This window comes from Humulus lupulus, chromosome 6, assembly GCF_963169125.1.
Source record: "Humulus lupulus chromosome 6, drHumLupu1.1, whole genome shotgun sequence".
NCBI lineage: Eukaryota > Viridiplantae > Streptophyta > Magnoliopsida > Rosales > Cannabaceae > Humulus > Humulus lupulus.
The window spans coordinates 6,529,332-6,545,131 of record NC_084798.1 but is presented as its reverse complement, the minus strand read 5'-3'; the positions used below and the strand labels follow the sequence as shown (position 1 = coordinate 6,545,131).

At 33.0% G+C, this 15,800-nt stretch overlaps 2 protein-coding genes across 2 annotated transcripts; both read left to right on the top strand.

Annotated features, from left to right (window-relative positions):
* Positions 1–1,833: 1,833 nt before the first annotated feature.
* Positions 1,834–5,603, top strand: LOC133781547 (IQ domain-containing protein IQM2). The gene is made up of 8 exons (XM_062220584.1): positions 1,834–2,110; positions 2,886–3,366; positions 3,456–3,570; positions 3,664–3,729; positions 3,830–3,918; positions 4,008–4,095; positions 4,177–4,416; positions 4,536–5,603. Exons 2-8 carry the CDS (start codon positions 2,888–2,890, stop codon positions 5,379–5,381), a joined length of 1,923 nt encoding a protein of 640 aa, XP_062076568.1. The 5' UTR covers positions 1,834–2,110; positions 2,886–2,887; the 3' UTR covers positions 5,382–5,603.
* Positions 5,604–6,590: 987 nt separating this feature from the next.
* On the top strand, positions 6,591–10,493 carry LOC133781546 (protochlorophyllide-dependent translocon component 52, chloroplastic-like). The gene is made up of 7 exons (XM_062220583.1): positions 6,591–7,173; positions 7,778–7,965; positions 8,068–8,153; positions 8,237–8,424; positions 8,510–8,686; positions 9,219–9,406; positions 10,067–10,493. The coding sequence occupies exons 1-7, from the start codon at positions 6,676–6,678 to the stop codon at positions 10,320–10,322; spliced, it is 1,581 nt and encodes a 526-aa protein (XP_062076567.1). The 5' UTR covers positions 6,591–6,675; the 3' UTR covers positions 10,323–10,493.
* Positions 10,494–15,800: the final 5,307 nt, after the last annotated feature.

Genomic DNA, 15,800 nt, shown 5'->3' with positions numbered 1-15,800 from the left:
TGTATAACTCTCAATTTACATATTATTGTGTAATATTTGGAAGTTACAAATTTGTAACTGATTTTGTAACTCCATAATATGTTACACTTGAACACTCACACATATGTCCAATTTTATAACTCTCAATATTATGTTACAAGGTGTAACAAATCACATCTTGTCACATTAATTATTTAATCTAACAATATATTATATAAAATAATATAACAATAAGTATTATGAGGTATCACTAACCAAACATAAAATGTCACGTCATATGATATTAAACACTTTAAAATGCCAAATGACAACATTTATTATTTTTTGATAATCACCCTTTTGATTTTATCATTAATTAATTATTTTTTGTGATTAAATATCAATAATCTAATTTAAAGCTTGAGTGTCAAGTAAGTTTTTTTTAGCCTTTGTAAAATGCATGAGAATTCTCTAAAATGACCTCAGCGATTGCGATTAACATTATGAACAAGTCCATTTTCAAGAGTAATTTGCAAACTAATTAAGTATGACTACCGATGAAAATGACCTTTTTTTCCCTTTCAATATCTTATCTTTTATTTTTTCCTGTTTTTCCCACTTGATAAGGTTTGAAACTTTCCGAGAAAGTTTAGCTAACTTTCCCTGATTTTTATCCAGAAGAGAGAGTACAAGTAAAAGTACAAAAGGGCACAAAATTCAAAACTATTCAAAATAAATACGTATTGACTTTCTCTCTATTTTCTTTACACATGCAATTATATATTTATTCATATTCTCACAACACAAAAATTACAAATTAATTTCTCTTGAAATTCAAGTCATGCAAATCTCAAATTATTCAATTGAAAATACATAGAATCATTCTAGTACATATCTAGACACTACCTTTTTTTATTAGTATAAAATAGACTATTTTAAGAGTAATTTTCAGTAAATATTTAAAACTAAATATGGAGTAATAATGCTTGTCATTCATATCCAAATAATTATATTAAAATAGTCCTCACACTTATAATTAATTTGAAGAGGTCTAATTTCCATTAAATAAAAAAAAATTGATGAATGAGCGAAAATAACTCTAAAAAAATATGACATAGATTAAAACATATATATATATATAAGAATAGTATTGAGACTAAATTAATTATTATCTAATTAAGATGTTATAACTAAATAGAGGTATTTATACAAAATTATTTCAAAACACCAAAAAATTGCAACTTTAACTATAATAATAATATAAAATCTCTAATAAACTATTACATATTTAAAAGTAATTTATGTAATTCAAATGTGAAATAAATGTGTGATTTTAATATATATTTATTTGATGTATATTTTCTTAATGCAAGATTTAAAAAATATATAATTAATAATTATATTTTAGAGATTATTTTTATTTATAACTAATCTAAATTAAAATTAATTTTTTTTATAATAAAATAGAAATTATTTTTATATAGAGTATTATTATATTAAAGTTTTACTGGAATTTGAAACATAGTGACAAAAAAAAAAGATTAATTACATCATTTATTCTATTTATTTTGACATAATGTGATTTTAAAATTACAGAGTAATTGAGAAGCAAAGCACTTTTTTACCAGAAAAAAAATTTCACTTCAATATAATTTATTTAGCGAAAAAATAAATTAACAAAGAACATAAAAGAAAAACTGTCTCGTAGTGTATTGTTGGTACTCTTTTTTTTTTTTTTTAAATAATAATTAATAAATTTCTCGTAAGAAAAAAAAAAAAAAAAAAAAACCTTGGAAGAGAAGAGTCCACTCCACGTGGTCGGAAATACTCTCTTTCTCCTCTTTCTCTCTCTAAGTGGCGCGTAGAAAGCTGAGGACTGACAAGAATGGCCATTTTTATACGTAGTACTCTTCTTCTCTAGCTTAATAAGTTTATGTATAAAAACAATCAGAGGCCATGGTTAGTTCTCAAAAACCACACAACACAACAATCTCTTCTGTATAGAGTAAACGATCCCCCCAAAAACTCTTTTTCTATTTATTTATTTTTATCCAAAACCCAATAACTCAAAAAATCTTCAAACCATTAAACTGGGAGAATCTTTACCAGTAATACAATCCAATCTCATTCGATATATCCTCATAATTTTAAGGTAATGTTCACAATGCCCTCTTCTTGTTCTATACATTTTCTTTGCTGTTCTCTGTTCTTGTTTGGTTTTTAGCAGATACGAATGGCAAAAGAAAAAGATAAAAAAGTGTTTTTTTAATGTATATTTTGTTGGTTTTGATTGTTTCATGGGTTGTTTGATGAAATGGGTGTTCTGGGTTGCTTTTATTTGGTCTCCATTAATGGAAATGCGACTTTTTTATTCGAGTTTTATTTTTTCTGGTGATGGGTTTTTTTTTGTTTGGATCCATGCTCTTTATTGTTTTTGGTTTGTTTGCTTTACTTGATATTGAGAGTTTTGGAGGCTTATTCGGTTTCGGGCAGAAATGGGTATATATGTATATGAATGAAAATGCTGAACTGGGTTCTGGTTAGGCAATAGTACCCCTTTGTTGGAATGATTTTTCAATTATTGATTGAAAGAAAAACTGGGTTTTGCAGATCCATCGCATTTGTTTGCAACATGATGTTTTTAAAGCTTTGATTTTTATCTCATAATTTGGAACGACAATGACTAGACAGCAAATACTATTTATAGAAAAAAATGGATGCTGTTGATTTACTTTGTCGTTTTTGTAATTCTTGAAAACACCTTCACATTAATTTGTGGGCTATAAGATGTTTGAGAGTATGTGCTGTAGATCTGAGTTCATTGCCTTATTTGTCTTTAGTATGCATAGTTTGGGATCTTTTAATAGTAATGTTTTCATTTAAAATACATTGTACACTTTATAACATCTTTTTATCTGTTTCAACAGGAATGGGGATCTCCTTTTCATGCCCTTTTGCTGCCTATAGTGATGTGGAGACTGGTTTAGAGTCTATGATTGTAAACTCCATTAGCTTTGGAGGTGAACAAGCAAAAACACCTGTTAGATCTGTTAGTTTCAACAGTACTGATTTGGAACCAACAATTTTGAAATCCATAGGCTCTGGAAAGATGACATTAGAAACATCTGTTAGCTTTAAGGGTAGAGATTTAGAGAAAATGATCTTAGTTAAGGTTCCTTCTTTAGAGAAAGAACAGAATATGGCCATTGTGTCATCAACCAACTCAGATAGGAAACAGTTAGATTCTCAATACTCGAAATTGGATAGTCCCATTGGGTTGATTAAATCCTCAGTTTCTGATCCTGCCAATACCAAACACATGGCTGCTCTTAAGCTACAAAAGGTCTACAAAAGCTTTCGAACCAGACGAAAGTTAGCAGATTGTGCTGTTCTTGTAGAGCAGAGCTGGTAAGGTCAAACTCAAATATAGTCATATTGTGTAACAAGATTGTTATGTTTCTTTCATGTTCTGATACAACTGTTTGCATCAATTTTAGGTGGAAGCTCTTGGATTTTGCTGAACTCAAGAGGAGTTCAATATCATTTTTCGATATTGAGAAACATGAAACCGCCATTTCACGGTGGTCTAGAGCAAGGACCAGAGCTGCCAAGGTAAATTTTCTCACAAATTTGCAATATGTGCCTTTTCTTGGTTTCATTAGTTGTTATGGAAGATTAAATATATTTTTTTCTTCACTTTTTCAGGTTGGCAAGGGTTTATCAAAGAATGATAAAGCTCAAAAACTTGCTCTACAACACTGGCTCGAGGCGGTAAGTTGATTTCTATTAGATTACAAACTCGGTCTTATATGTTTTTTCACGAACCGTTGCTGATATTAGCATCTTTTGTTTTCGTTGTTATTATTGACAGATTGATCCAAGACATAGATATGGACATAATCTTCACTTTTACTATGATAAATGGCTTCATTGTCAGAGTAGAGAACCTTTCTTCTACTGGTAATAATCTCAAACCAGTTGTTATTTCCTTCTCTTATTCAATAACCAAGAATTAAAACTGACGAAAACTACATCTGGTTTCATTGCAGGCTTGATATAGGAGAGGGAAGAGAAGTAAACCTCGAGAAATGTTCTCGGTCAAAACTTCAGCAGCAGTGTATCAAGTACCTTGGTGATGTGAGTATTAAACTGTGTTCATTTTTTTTCATTTTTGATGAAGATTTTACTTTTTTGCTGATTGGTTTTTTCTGAATGTAGATGGAAAGAATGGCCTATGAAGTTGTTCTGGTAGATGGAAAATTTTACTACAAGCAATCAGGGGAACAGCTTCATACCACCTTAGAAGGCAGCGATGCGAAATGGATATTCGTGCTCAGCACATCTAAGGTCTTGTATGTTGGAAAGAAGAAGAAGGGTACATTCCAGCATTCTAGCTTTCTTGCTGGAGGGGCCACAACCGCTGCTGGGAGATTAGTTGTCGAAAATGGCACCCTAAAGGTATTGTCAACACATGAAAAGCTTATAGAATCAGTTTTCCTTTAGTTCTGTTTATGTGTTTTTCTCTAGATGTTGGAATTGGCTGTTAACAAAGATTGTTTTTATGTGATTCTTAACAGGCGGTTTGGCCACACAGCGGTCATTACAGGCCAACAGAACAAAACTTCAATGATTTCGTTGCGTTTCTCCAGGAAAACGATGTTGATCTGAAAGATGTTCAGACGAGTCCAGTCGATGAGGAAGAAGATGCTCTTAGCAAGCAAAGAAGCAGTCTTCATATGCGAAGCAACTCAACCGAGGAGGACTTGTCTCCAACTCTTGATGAAGAGACTAATGCCGAAGCATTGGCTCAAGCTAAGCCAGATTCAACCGAAGTTGAACTACAGAAGTCTAAGCGGGTCCTCAACCTTAATACCAAATTGGCTAATCTTGAAATTCCAAAAGGAAAACAAATGTTTGGGAGTTTCGAGTGTGAGAGCGAGGCTGCTGTTTTGAGCGTTGATGAACAAGAAACACCAGAAGAAACCTTTTCTTCAGACCAGGAATGCTTGATACCAAAAAACATGTTTGTTCAAGACCACGACGAGAATGAAGTAGAAGAAGTCCCCGAAGAATCAATTCTTAAGCGGATTAACTCGCGCAAAGGAATGAATTCGTACCAATTGGGGAAGCAGTTGTCTTGCAAATGGACAACGGGAGCAGGACCACGAATTGGTTGCGTAAGAGACTATCCATCCGAGCTTCAGATTCGAGCTCTGGAGAAAGTGAACTTGTCCCCGAGAAGTGTTGCTCGTTCTCGATCATATTTCTCGCCTAGGATCATTAGTGGTATGAGTCCAAAGGTCTCAACACCAACAGGGTGCAGTAGTGAAGAAATGGCAGAGAACTCTTCTTTAGGAAGTGCTGCACATTCCTCCCCATTGACTAGGAAAGTATCAACACCCATACTCACTAATTTGTCATAATTTTACAGTAGTTTTCTTATTGGTTCATTCTTTTGTTGTGAATAGAGAAGATGGTATAGGAATTCTTTATCACTCTTTTCAACTTCAATTATGTATACACACAACACATCCTTTTTTTTTTTTTTTGTTCATTCATCTTGTAGAAATTAAGATGAAAATTTTAGATTCTGGGGAAGTTTTATGTCCCATTTAATACAACAGAATATTCATTTTTATCAGAAATCTTGTGTTTTACATTTACCTGGAAGATTTATTCATTTATTTATTTTATATATATACTTAAATAATATATCTAACGAAAAAAGCTCTTAAATAATATATAAATATATATGTATTTATGAAATGATAATTGACAAGTGGTTTGGTCAACTAGTTAGAAATTTCTCAAACGGGCTTTCCTTCAATTAATTTTAGTTACCAAGTATGACTTGTCTCTTTTTAATCAGTACGAAAAGGATAAAAGGGAGTGATGTAGACTGGTGGGGAATTGGTGGGAAAATAAATTAAAATTAAAATTTTAAAATAAAAATTATAAATTATATGTAAATTAAACTATTGCATAATATTTATTATTTAAAATATTAAAAAAATAACTACTATACTACAATAATACATAAAAAAAAAATATGTATATAAAATATTACAAAAATATATAAAAATTTAAATGGGGCCCAATCGGGGCGGGGAGAGCCCTATTTAATATTAAATGATTGAAAATTATTTCCGTCCTCGCCTCGTTTGCCATTTAGATGGGGATACCCAGTCCCATTCGAGACTCATTCCCACAAGGAAAATAATCACTGATGAAAGGGAGAAAGGAAAATAAAATTAATAAAAAAATTATTAAGTATTGGAATAGTATTTATTATAAAAATAAAAGAAAAAAATTGAGAGAAAATATTTTAATAAAATAGCATTGTAATAACTAAACAAAAAAATAAAAATAGATTCTTTTTTCTTTTCCTCTGACCAAATATGATCTTAAATTATTGGATAATTCCCAAAATTACAAGCCAATGATCCCCTTAAATTCTGAAAAATTATAAATAATGAGTTTATTTAATCAGATATTGTCACTTTCTTACGAAAATGGCAAAAGAATTTAGAGTAAATTCAGTTAACAAATTTTCAAGCTTTTGATCCTACCAAAAAAAAAAAAAACTACTTTTTTGAGCCAATATCTTAAATCGCTGTGTTCAGTTTGAGACCACACTCTTACACTTCGATATGTTAGAAAGAAACACAGCCTCAAGTTTCCTTACAAACGAGTTTGAAAGTATCTACATCAATCGCCATGGAAGCCCTGAGAGTGTGCTCTGTTCATTCTCTCGGCTTTCCAGCCAGACCAAGCAAAACCCAGTTCACAAAATTCATTCCCAGTTCATCTTTCTCGCCAGACCAAAGAAACCACTCAAAATCGAAGCTTTTCAAGGCCGCTTCATCATCTGTTTCAACAGAGCTCACTGACCCTTTTCAGCCAGAGCTTGAAACTCAAACCCCGGATGGGAAATTCGATTGGTATGCACAGTGGTACCCGATTATGCCGCTTTGTGACCTGGATAAGAGGAGGCCACATGCAAAGAAGGTCATGGGTCTTGATGTGGTGGTTTGGTGGGACAGAAATGAGAGTGCTTGGAAGGTGTTTGATGATAGTTGTCCTCATAGATTGGCTCCATTATCTGAAGGAAGGATTGATCAGTGGGGCAGGTTGCAGTGTGTGTACCATGGTTGGTGTTTTAATGGCTCTGGTGACTGCAAGTTTATTCCACAAGCACCCCCAGATGGCCCTCCGGTACTAGCTCTTTACTAACATACTCTATAGAACAGTACCTGAATCAAATTTTTTGACTTGCTGAGTTTGCTAATGAATTCCAATTACACATGGAGAATAGAACTGTTGTAGATGTTGTCTACTTTTTCAGTCAGCATGCTAAGTTGTTGATTTTGAATGAGAAGTTGTTTGTCTCTTCAAAAGAAGAAGTTTCCAATCATAAGAAAGAGACTGTATTAGCATTTACCTAATTAAGACATTGGAAATTACTTTTTTAAATCATTAAATTTCTGTTCCATTAATGTATTGGAATTTGGAGTTAGATTTCATGCAATTTAAGCTTCTGTGTGTTATGTCCACCAACCAACCTCCAAACAAGAATAGAGCCAAAAGTTAATATCTTTTCTCCCTCTGATGACCAAAAATCGCCCCTAAGCCACTGGACTTGGCCTCAGTGGTGAGCGGGGGTTGGGGTAAAGGGAGAGGTCTCAGGTTCGAACCTGGGATCCCCATATTGTGGGGCTCTTAGTCCCATTTAAAGCATCAAGTGTGCTACCAGAGATGTGACTTTTGAGTAGTACTAAGAAGAATTAGAGCTAATTAACATTCTTTGTATATTATGCAGATTCAAACATCCAAGAAAGCATGCGTAGCTGCTTATCCAAGTACAGTGCTGAATGATATCCTCTGGTTTTGGCCTAATACCGATCCTCAATACAAAGATATTCTTGTGAAGAAAAGTCCCCCATATATTCCAGAACTTAATGATCCATCATATATATCCTCAATGGGAAATAGGGATTTTCCTTTCGGGTATGCATAAAAAAAAAACTCATAAAACTATGATGTAAGAATTATTTTCCTTGTTAGAAAGATTCAATGAAGTTTCCATTGATTTTAACTTTGCATTTTCAGATATGAAATCTTGCTCGAGAACCTTATGGACCCTTCTCATGTTCCATATGCACATTATGGAATACTGCCAACTCGGCAACCCGAAAGTAAATAAGAACTTCATATGGTTTCTTGTACTTTTTGTCTTTAATATTCCTGTAGCTTTAAATTCATGCTTCATATTTGGCAGATAAGTTGGATAGGGAGGGAGGCAGACCCCTGAACATGAGAGTGAATAAGTTGGACGCAAATGGTTTTTTTGCAAAGCAAGATTGGGCAGGTAATAGTGAATTCATCGCACCATGTATTTTTTATGGTCATTCTGCTGCTTTACCGGATAAAGGCAATCGGGCTACATCGTCATCTGGAACCAAAAAGGTAATATAAACATACTACGTTGAGCTATATTGTTTGGTTGTTGTGATATTTTGGCCATTTCATTAATTTATTTTTCCATTGTTAGGAAAGGAGAATGGGTTTAATTTTCATGGGGGTTCCAGTTAGTCCAGGTAAAAGCAGATTGATATGGGCTATCCCAAGGAATTTCAATCTTTGGATGGACAAGATTTTTCCAAGATGGATATTTCATCTTGGACAGAACTTGATTTTGGATTCAGATTTATATCTTCTTCATGTTGAGGTGACTTTAACTCTCTCAATTTAAAACTACACATTACTTTTCATCTTTGCAACTGATTGAGTCTCATATTCATGGCTACAACACTCATAGATAAATTAATATGTCCCACTTGTGAAAAAGTTTATGCTAGGTAACTTGTAATGTCTATTATTATCTGTACACTATTAAAATCAATGCACATAGTAGAAAGAAGAGAAAACTCAACTGGCTGGGTATGATTAAAATGAGAGAATTACTTGCTTACAATAAAACAAGAAGCTAAGGTTTTTAGTTATATAAACCCAAATACAATGAGATAACAGACCAAATTTAATCCTTCCAGATACCCTTTCAGTCAAATTTAATCTAACACACGCACACACATCCATTGGGTCCTAACAATCGAGTAATTTAGTGTATTATCATACTTAATTCTTAATCAAAATATTGATGACAATTGTTGTTCTGTCAAGATGATATTGCTTTTTAGCTTGGGGAGTTGTTTTGTTGCTTTAAACTTGTACCAATCAGAGTGTTCGATTCTTTAATACAGGAGCGAAGGATATTAGAGTTTGGGTCAGCTCAATGGAGTCGGGCATGTTATGTGCCAACAAAGGCAGATGCTCTGGTGGTTGGTTTTAGAAATTGGTTAAATAGATATGGTGGTGGTCAGGTTGATTGGAGAGGAAAATTCAGTGGAGTTCTTCCTCCATCTCCTCCCAGAGAACAAATTATGGACAGGTAAGAAAGGAAACTCATACGTTTAATGAACACTTTAGAGTCATTTTCCCCTGGCTGCTTAACATAAACATCCTTTATAAACCCCAAGAGGAGCCATACCAATTTTCACTTCATTACCCTGGATTTTAGGATGGAAGGAAAATAAACTAAAGGGATTCTATTTTCTCTTGTTTAGATTAATGCAGAGCAGGAGTTGAATTTGATACAACTTTTAGACAATTCAGAACCTGGCAGTAAAGTAAATGTTGAGAAGATAATTTTAGCATTTTTACATGATATGATTGCAGATCTTCTTGAAAAGTTAAAGTGGTGTTCTGTTTTGCACTTTAATTTCTGTAAATATATATTTTTATATAAATATAACCTAATTAACTTCCTTGATTATGTTTCACATGTATACATACTAGTTTACAAGGTGGTAAATCAAGTTTTACACTTGGTTTATCCAGTTTATATTAGTGGATACATTATGTTAAGTGATGTCAAGTACCAAATATATATGTTAAAGTAATGTAGTCCCCACTAAACGTGTCCTCGTAAAGTAGTGTTGAAATTAAGGCTCGGCCTTCCTGCCAAAACTAGAGCAGTGGAATGTTGAATTATTCAAACATTCTGTTTATGATTTGAAAGAAATTGAAATGTATAATTTTGTTTTTACAGGTACTGGTCCCATGTGGTGAATTGCCCCAGCTGTAGTGCAGCATACAAAGGTCTGAATGTGCTTAAAGTTGTGCTCAGCCTCACCTCTCTTGTTTTGATTGGTCTCGTAGCTGCAACCAAGCTAGCCACTGCCTCAGTTGCTTTGAGAGCTACAATGGTCTCACTCTCCATTCTATGCTTTGCAGCTTCAAAATGGCTGGCTCACTTTGTCTACAAGAACTTTCACTTTCATGACTATATTCATGCTTTTCATTAACACCATATAAATACAAGTATAATTTATATATTGGTGAAATATATTATCATGGAGAGATTGTAAATATGAACATATTGGATACTTGTAAATATGAGATTATCATAATGTTATTAAGGCGAAATGTAATTCACAGTCATTTTTTAACTGACTTTAAATGGCCTTTTTCAAGTATTGGGTGGTGTTATTTATCACTTAGTTACTTTTGTTTCTTGTGTGCCTTTGGATTGGGTTTAATGATTTCTCAGTGCTTATCTCAATTATATCAAAATATTATTCAAAATATTGTCCAGCACCAGCTGCAGATCCAGATCCAGATCCAGGTAATATTCTATTCTTTCACCCCTCATTGTCACTTCCATGATATTCTTTGTTTGGATTATGTTCTATATATGTAGAATGTAGTCACTTTGGTAGGAAACTTAGGATTGGATAAATAGTAATAGTTAGTATATTTATGTGCCTAACTTATTATAATGGCTTTGCAGAATCTCTAGTAATGGCAGGAAGCATGAGGGGAGTGGAAGACATGCATGAGTGGAGAAATGCATTGAAGGAAATGAAAGAATCCAATCTCCAAAATGTTGAATTTGATGAAGATAAGGTATGTGGTGTTTTAAGATGTAGCTATGATAGATTGAATGATCCGAAAGTGCAAGAATGTTACTTGTTTTGCTCATTGAATCCTGAAGACTATGCAATTGATAGAAGGGTTCAATCTCTAACTTGAAGAGTTTGATTACCTTATTGCTTCGAGAATGTAATCAATTGGAAGATGTACCATCGCTGGAAAATCTTAAATCTTTAGAAAGGTAGGATTGCCCGAAGGCCTGGAAGAGTTGACAAAATTTGATTAATTACCTTATATTGAAAAGCTTATACTTATTGAATATAATTATCACCGATCATGTCCAATAAGCTTTGGTGAGATGGCTTGGTTGACTAAACTAGAAACTTTTAAAGGACAAATGTACGGTGTTAGTGATGTCAATCTTTGGGAAGAGAGAGAGAGAGAGAGATCCCGATGAGTACCATCTTCAACTTGGAGTGTTTGATGTATGGAATTTTGAAGTCCAACATCACATGAGGTGGCACCTCATAATTGGTTAGCAATACCTTATAATACTTAAAAGTTGATTTGGAGTTGGAAGAGAGTGATACCGATCCAATCAGTAAACTTTCTAAAGTAATCCTTTAAGGGCAGGAGTGCCCCGGCTCACATGTGCTCGCGACTCCAAGCTGCGAGCTTGATTTTCCTATCCAAGTTGTCCTCACTCGGAGCACAACTACTCCTCTCGAGAGGCCTGGGAGCTCAACACGCTAACTCGCTGGACAATTTTAGGCCATGGCAAGACAGAATGTCTGATATTTTTCTTGTGGAGGTAATCGAGCTCTTATATAGGTCGACCTCGAAAAATTTGCCATTGATGGTAGGGATGGAAGATACCACAAAGGCTGATGGAGGGTTTTGGCTTGACGAGCTCTTCATGATCTCGAAGGAGAGCTCGTGAGGGTGAAAGGAAATGGGAACTTTGAGATTGGGGTCTAATGGAATGGGCCTAATTTCTGTATTATGGTCGGGATAAACGGCTACTCCCAATTTCCTTATTTTCCTTCTTTAACCTCGGTTATCTGGAGTTGAAAATGAGCACCGATGTCCTCGCGTTCAGTTCGTTCTTCGTACTCCTGTATCAGTCTTTGGTTGCGTGAGAACGAATATTCAATTTGAGGTGATTGAGGTTGGTATGGAATGGAAAGGTCAGACCCCCACCAATTCTCGGAAGACTGCATCATCTAACAATAAAGAAATAGGTGAGGGCTCAAAGTTTGAAAAGGTTAAATTGAAAGAATAACTCGAAAATTAGAGCTTAAATGCTCGAAATAATGAGGCGATGATATCGATGTAACCGAGCCAATAAAGGCTCAGAGTATCGATATTATACCCACATAAAGTGAGAAGTTAATTTCTAATTTGGGCTATCCTGATTTTTTAGGAAAAGTGGGTAGTTACCCAAAATGGGTTATTATTGGAATGTGTGTACTTAAAACCCTATTTCTAAAACCCAGAAATCCTAGTTCTACACTATACTCGTATCGAACCCATTTAAAGCCTAGAAAAAATGCCATTTTTACATAGTTTTACCTTAAAAGACTCATTTTTTTTTATCCATTTATACATAAGAAAAATAGATCAAACTAACATTTTTTTCCACAAATCTTCAAGAACAAAAAGAAAAACTCTCATAAGCACATTACCACAAAAGAAAAGTTGAGAAAATTACACATTGGAAGTTGATGGTAGAACTGAAGCGTGGATTAAAAATATTTGTGCAGAGAAATCCTTAGAACTCTTCGTAAAAATGGGAGTGCGTGGGAAATTGGGGGATTTTTGATATATCCTTCTTCGAAGAGGACATGCAAGAATGCAAGAAAGTCTGGTTTTTTTTCTAAAGAGTAAAAGTGGTAAAGTAAACAGGGGAAGAAGGGTTTAAATAGGCTTAAACGGTGGTTTTCAAATGAATCTAGGCCTTTAAAATGAATTAATATATGATCCAAGGGACCACATTCAATCTCGATAAGTGGCGACAAAAAGAGAATTGAAAAGACATGGGCAGAGGCTTAGTACTTGAGTGCCTTTAATAACCACTCTCGTGATGATATGTATACCCACTCGAGTATAGCAAGTGGAAACGTTTCCCGAAAGAGGAGTTCAAATGTTTCTTTCTCACGGGACTCGAAAAAGATACTTTTGACGGGCAAAAGTATTACACTCCAAAATTTGAGAGATAAATATTAGCCTTGAAATGTAGGCTCGCAATTATAAAAACCACTTGTATAAAAGACAAACAATATGATTACTTATGCAAATAATCAATCACGCCAAGATGCCATGTCACTGGCACTTGAGCATGCAATGTGAGCTCGAAGGCAAGGGTGCACTCCAAAGGCTAGTCTCGAAAGTCTGACAAATAAAGAGGCGATATTCATGTTATGGAGAGTCTGAAACATGGAGCAGGCTCAAAAGTACGCTAAGATAACAACTTACACAGTTACAATTCCCTATAAATGTGGGATTTGTTATAGCCGTGTGTCAACCACCCTATTTTAAATGAATATTTGTTTAATTAATACATTTTATTGTATTTTAATATATTCTTTTGTGTTTCAAATCCAGTTTATATATCTCGTAACTTCCTTAAAATTAAGGGGAGATATATTCTGTAAACCAGGTCTATAAATAGCCTAGATCAATCATTTAGGGGATGGACAAATTCTGTACTCAAGCTCTATGAAATTGCTTTAAAAGTTTTAGTGCATACTGCATAATAAAAGTGACTTGTAGACATAGGTAGATTCAACTACTGAACCACGTAGAAAATCATTCTTTTTTTTTTCTTCCTTTATTGTTTATAAGTACTTAATCTTTTTTATTTAATTTTAGTTGACAAAAAAATCGTAAATATATATATAAAGTCTTAATAGTTAATTTTAACATAGAATAATAATTATAACAAAATATTTTAATTCGAAGCATATCTATTTAATAAAAATGAAACAAAAACAAAATTAATTTTCATTTACTAATTGTTGACCACTGATTTGGTCAACCGACACTGAGTCAATTAAACGATAGTAAATGATAAAAAGAACTGAACTTAAATATACAACACATAAATTTTATAGTGGTTCAGTCCCAAGATTTGATATTGACCTACGACTACTTGCATTTTTATTAATCATAAAAGGAATACGACTCAAGATCACAGGAACAAGATACAACTCTTAAGCTTGAGAAAAAGAATATAGTATGACAGGGTTTCTGTATGTAAGTGTGAATTCCAAAGTTTGGATTCCAGATTCCAGCCCTCCCTAATGACGGTGAGATGTCTCATTTATAGAGTTTCTAGTGGGTCATAGGTCTTACAAATATGAATTGGGCCCTACATATGTGTCTTTTACAACTACATACAAAATAACAAAATACATACAGTTAAACAAAAAACTCGTGAAATGCGAATTGATCTGGTCGCTAGAGTTGCTTTTGGGATCTTCACACAACGATCGTTCCTTCGAGCAGGTTGCATGTAGTCAGCTTGAAATCTTCGATCAACAACCTTTGTCATATTCAGATGACCTTTGAAGAAGCTACTCTTCATCTTCTCGTCGAGTTCATTAGACTAAAACTAGGAAAATAAATGCTTCCTGTTGCCACGTGTCACTTCGTCATGCCACATCACCATGTCTATTTTTGGGATAAACACTAATTTTATTGTTATATATTTAAAAAAAATAAAAAATTAAATTAAAATTTCTTTAATTTATCAATAACTTAAAAAAAAATATCACCCACTTTCAAACAATACCTATTCAAAGTCACAAACAAAAAAACAAAACAAAAAGTCATAAACAATCTCAAACATCATCATCGAAAAGAAAGAAAGTAAAGAAAAACACTGCTTAAGCAGACCAGAATTAACTTGATGTGTCCAAATGCCTAACCCTCCAAGAGTTCCATTCATTCATCTAAGTATTAGATTTTAGATTTTTATTAACTATTTTATTTAGCTTAAGGTTTATATAGGTTATAGTTTTTCTTTTAAGTTTCAGGTTTTAGTTTTGTTTAAACTTAGTCTTAGTTTTATTTAACAAAGATTTTGTTAATTTATATAGTTTTAGATTTAATTAAAAAATAATTTTGTATTTTTATTAAAAAGTTTTAATTATTTTTCTGTAATATTAAAAAAATATATTAGGTGCGTGCATGAATTAAATAGACCTATTGTTGTTTTATACATCTAAAGTTGATAATTTTTTTTAACTTTAAACATTTAAAATCTAATAATTTAAATGGTTGAATACTAAAATTTAAATGATGCCCAAACTATGAATAATATAATTCTAAATAATTTTTTTTTAAGAAATCAATAAATATCAATTAAAAAAAACTAGCGACTATATAAAATAGTATGATAATTCTTCTATAGGAACTTCACTTTAAACCCTATCGGTGAGACTTTCAGTGTTCTTAATCCGTGAACAGTTTTCAGCGTGAATTTTTTTTATGACCGTGTATATTATAGCTATTTAGAGTATCTTGCAAATTTTCAGAAAATTCTGAATAGTTTACAGTACCGAAAACTAGGTTCAAACGTGTTGCTTTCTACGTACATAAAAAAAAATTAGTTACGCGTGCAACAACATATTTGAATTTAGTTTTCGATACTGTAAACTATTCGAAATTTTCTGAAAATTTGCCGGATACTCTAAATAGCTATAATATACACGGTCATAAAAAAAATCGCGCCGAAAATTATTCACGGGTCGAGAACACTGAGAGCCCCACCAATAAGACTTAAAGATATACCATTAAAAAAATAATATATATTATTATAAATACACAATTTTATAATATGAAAATTATATTTGAAAAAAAAAATTAAATTTTTAAATGTTATAAAAAGTCATAGAACTTCTCGAAAA

What these genes read in the sequence shown, in the direction of transcription:
- LOC133781546 (XM_062220583.1), top strand. Translation starts at nt 6,676, where the DNA reads ATGGAAGCCCTGAGAGTGTGCTCTGTTCATTCTCTCGGCTTTCCAGCC. An exon ending in CACCCCCAGATGGCCCTCCG is followed by an intron (nt 7,174 to 7,777) that starts GTACTAGCTCTT and finishes TATATTATGCAG; the next exon opens with ATTCAAACATCCAAGAAAGC. An exon ending in GCCAACTCGGCAACCCGAAA is followed by an intron (nt 8,154 to 8,236) that starts GTAAATAAGAAC and finishes CATATTTGGCAG; the next exon opens with ATAAGTTGGATAGGGAGGGA.
- LOC133781547 (XM_062220584.1), top strand. Translation starts at nt 2,888, where the DNA reads ATGGGGATCTCCTTTTCATGCCCTTTTGCTGCCTATAGTGATGTGGAG. An exon ending in GTATCAAGTACCTTGGTGAT is followed by an intron (nt 4,096 to 4,176) that starts GTGAGTATTAAA and finishes TTCTGAATGTAG; the next exon opens with ATGGAAAGAATGGCCTATGA. An exon ending in TCGAAAATGGCACCCTAAAG is followed by an intron (nt 4,417 to 4,535) that starts GTATTGTCAACA and finishes GATTCTTAACAG; the next exon opens with GCGGTTTGGCCACACAGCGG.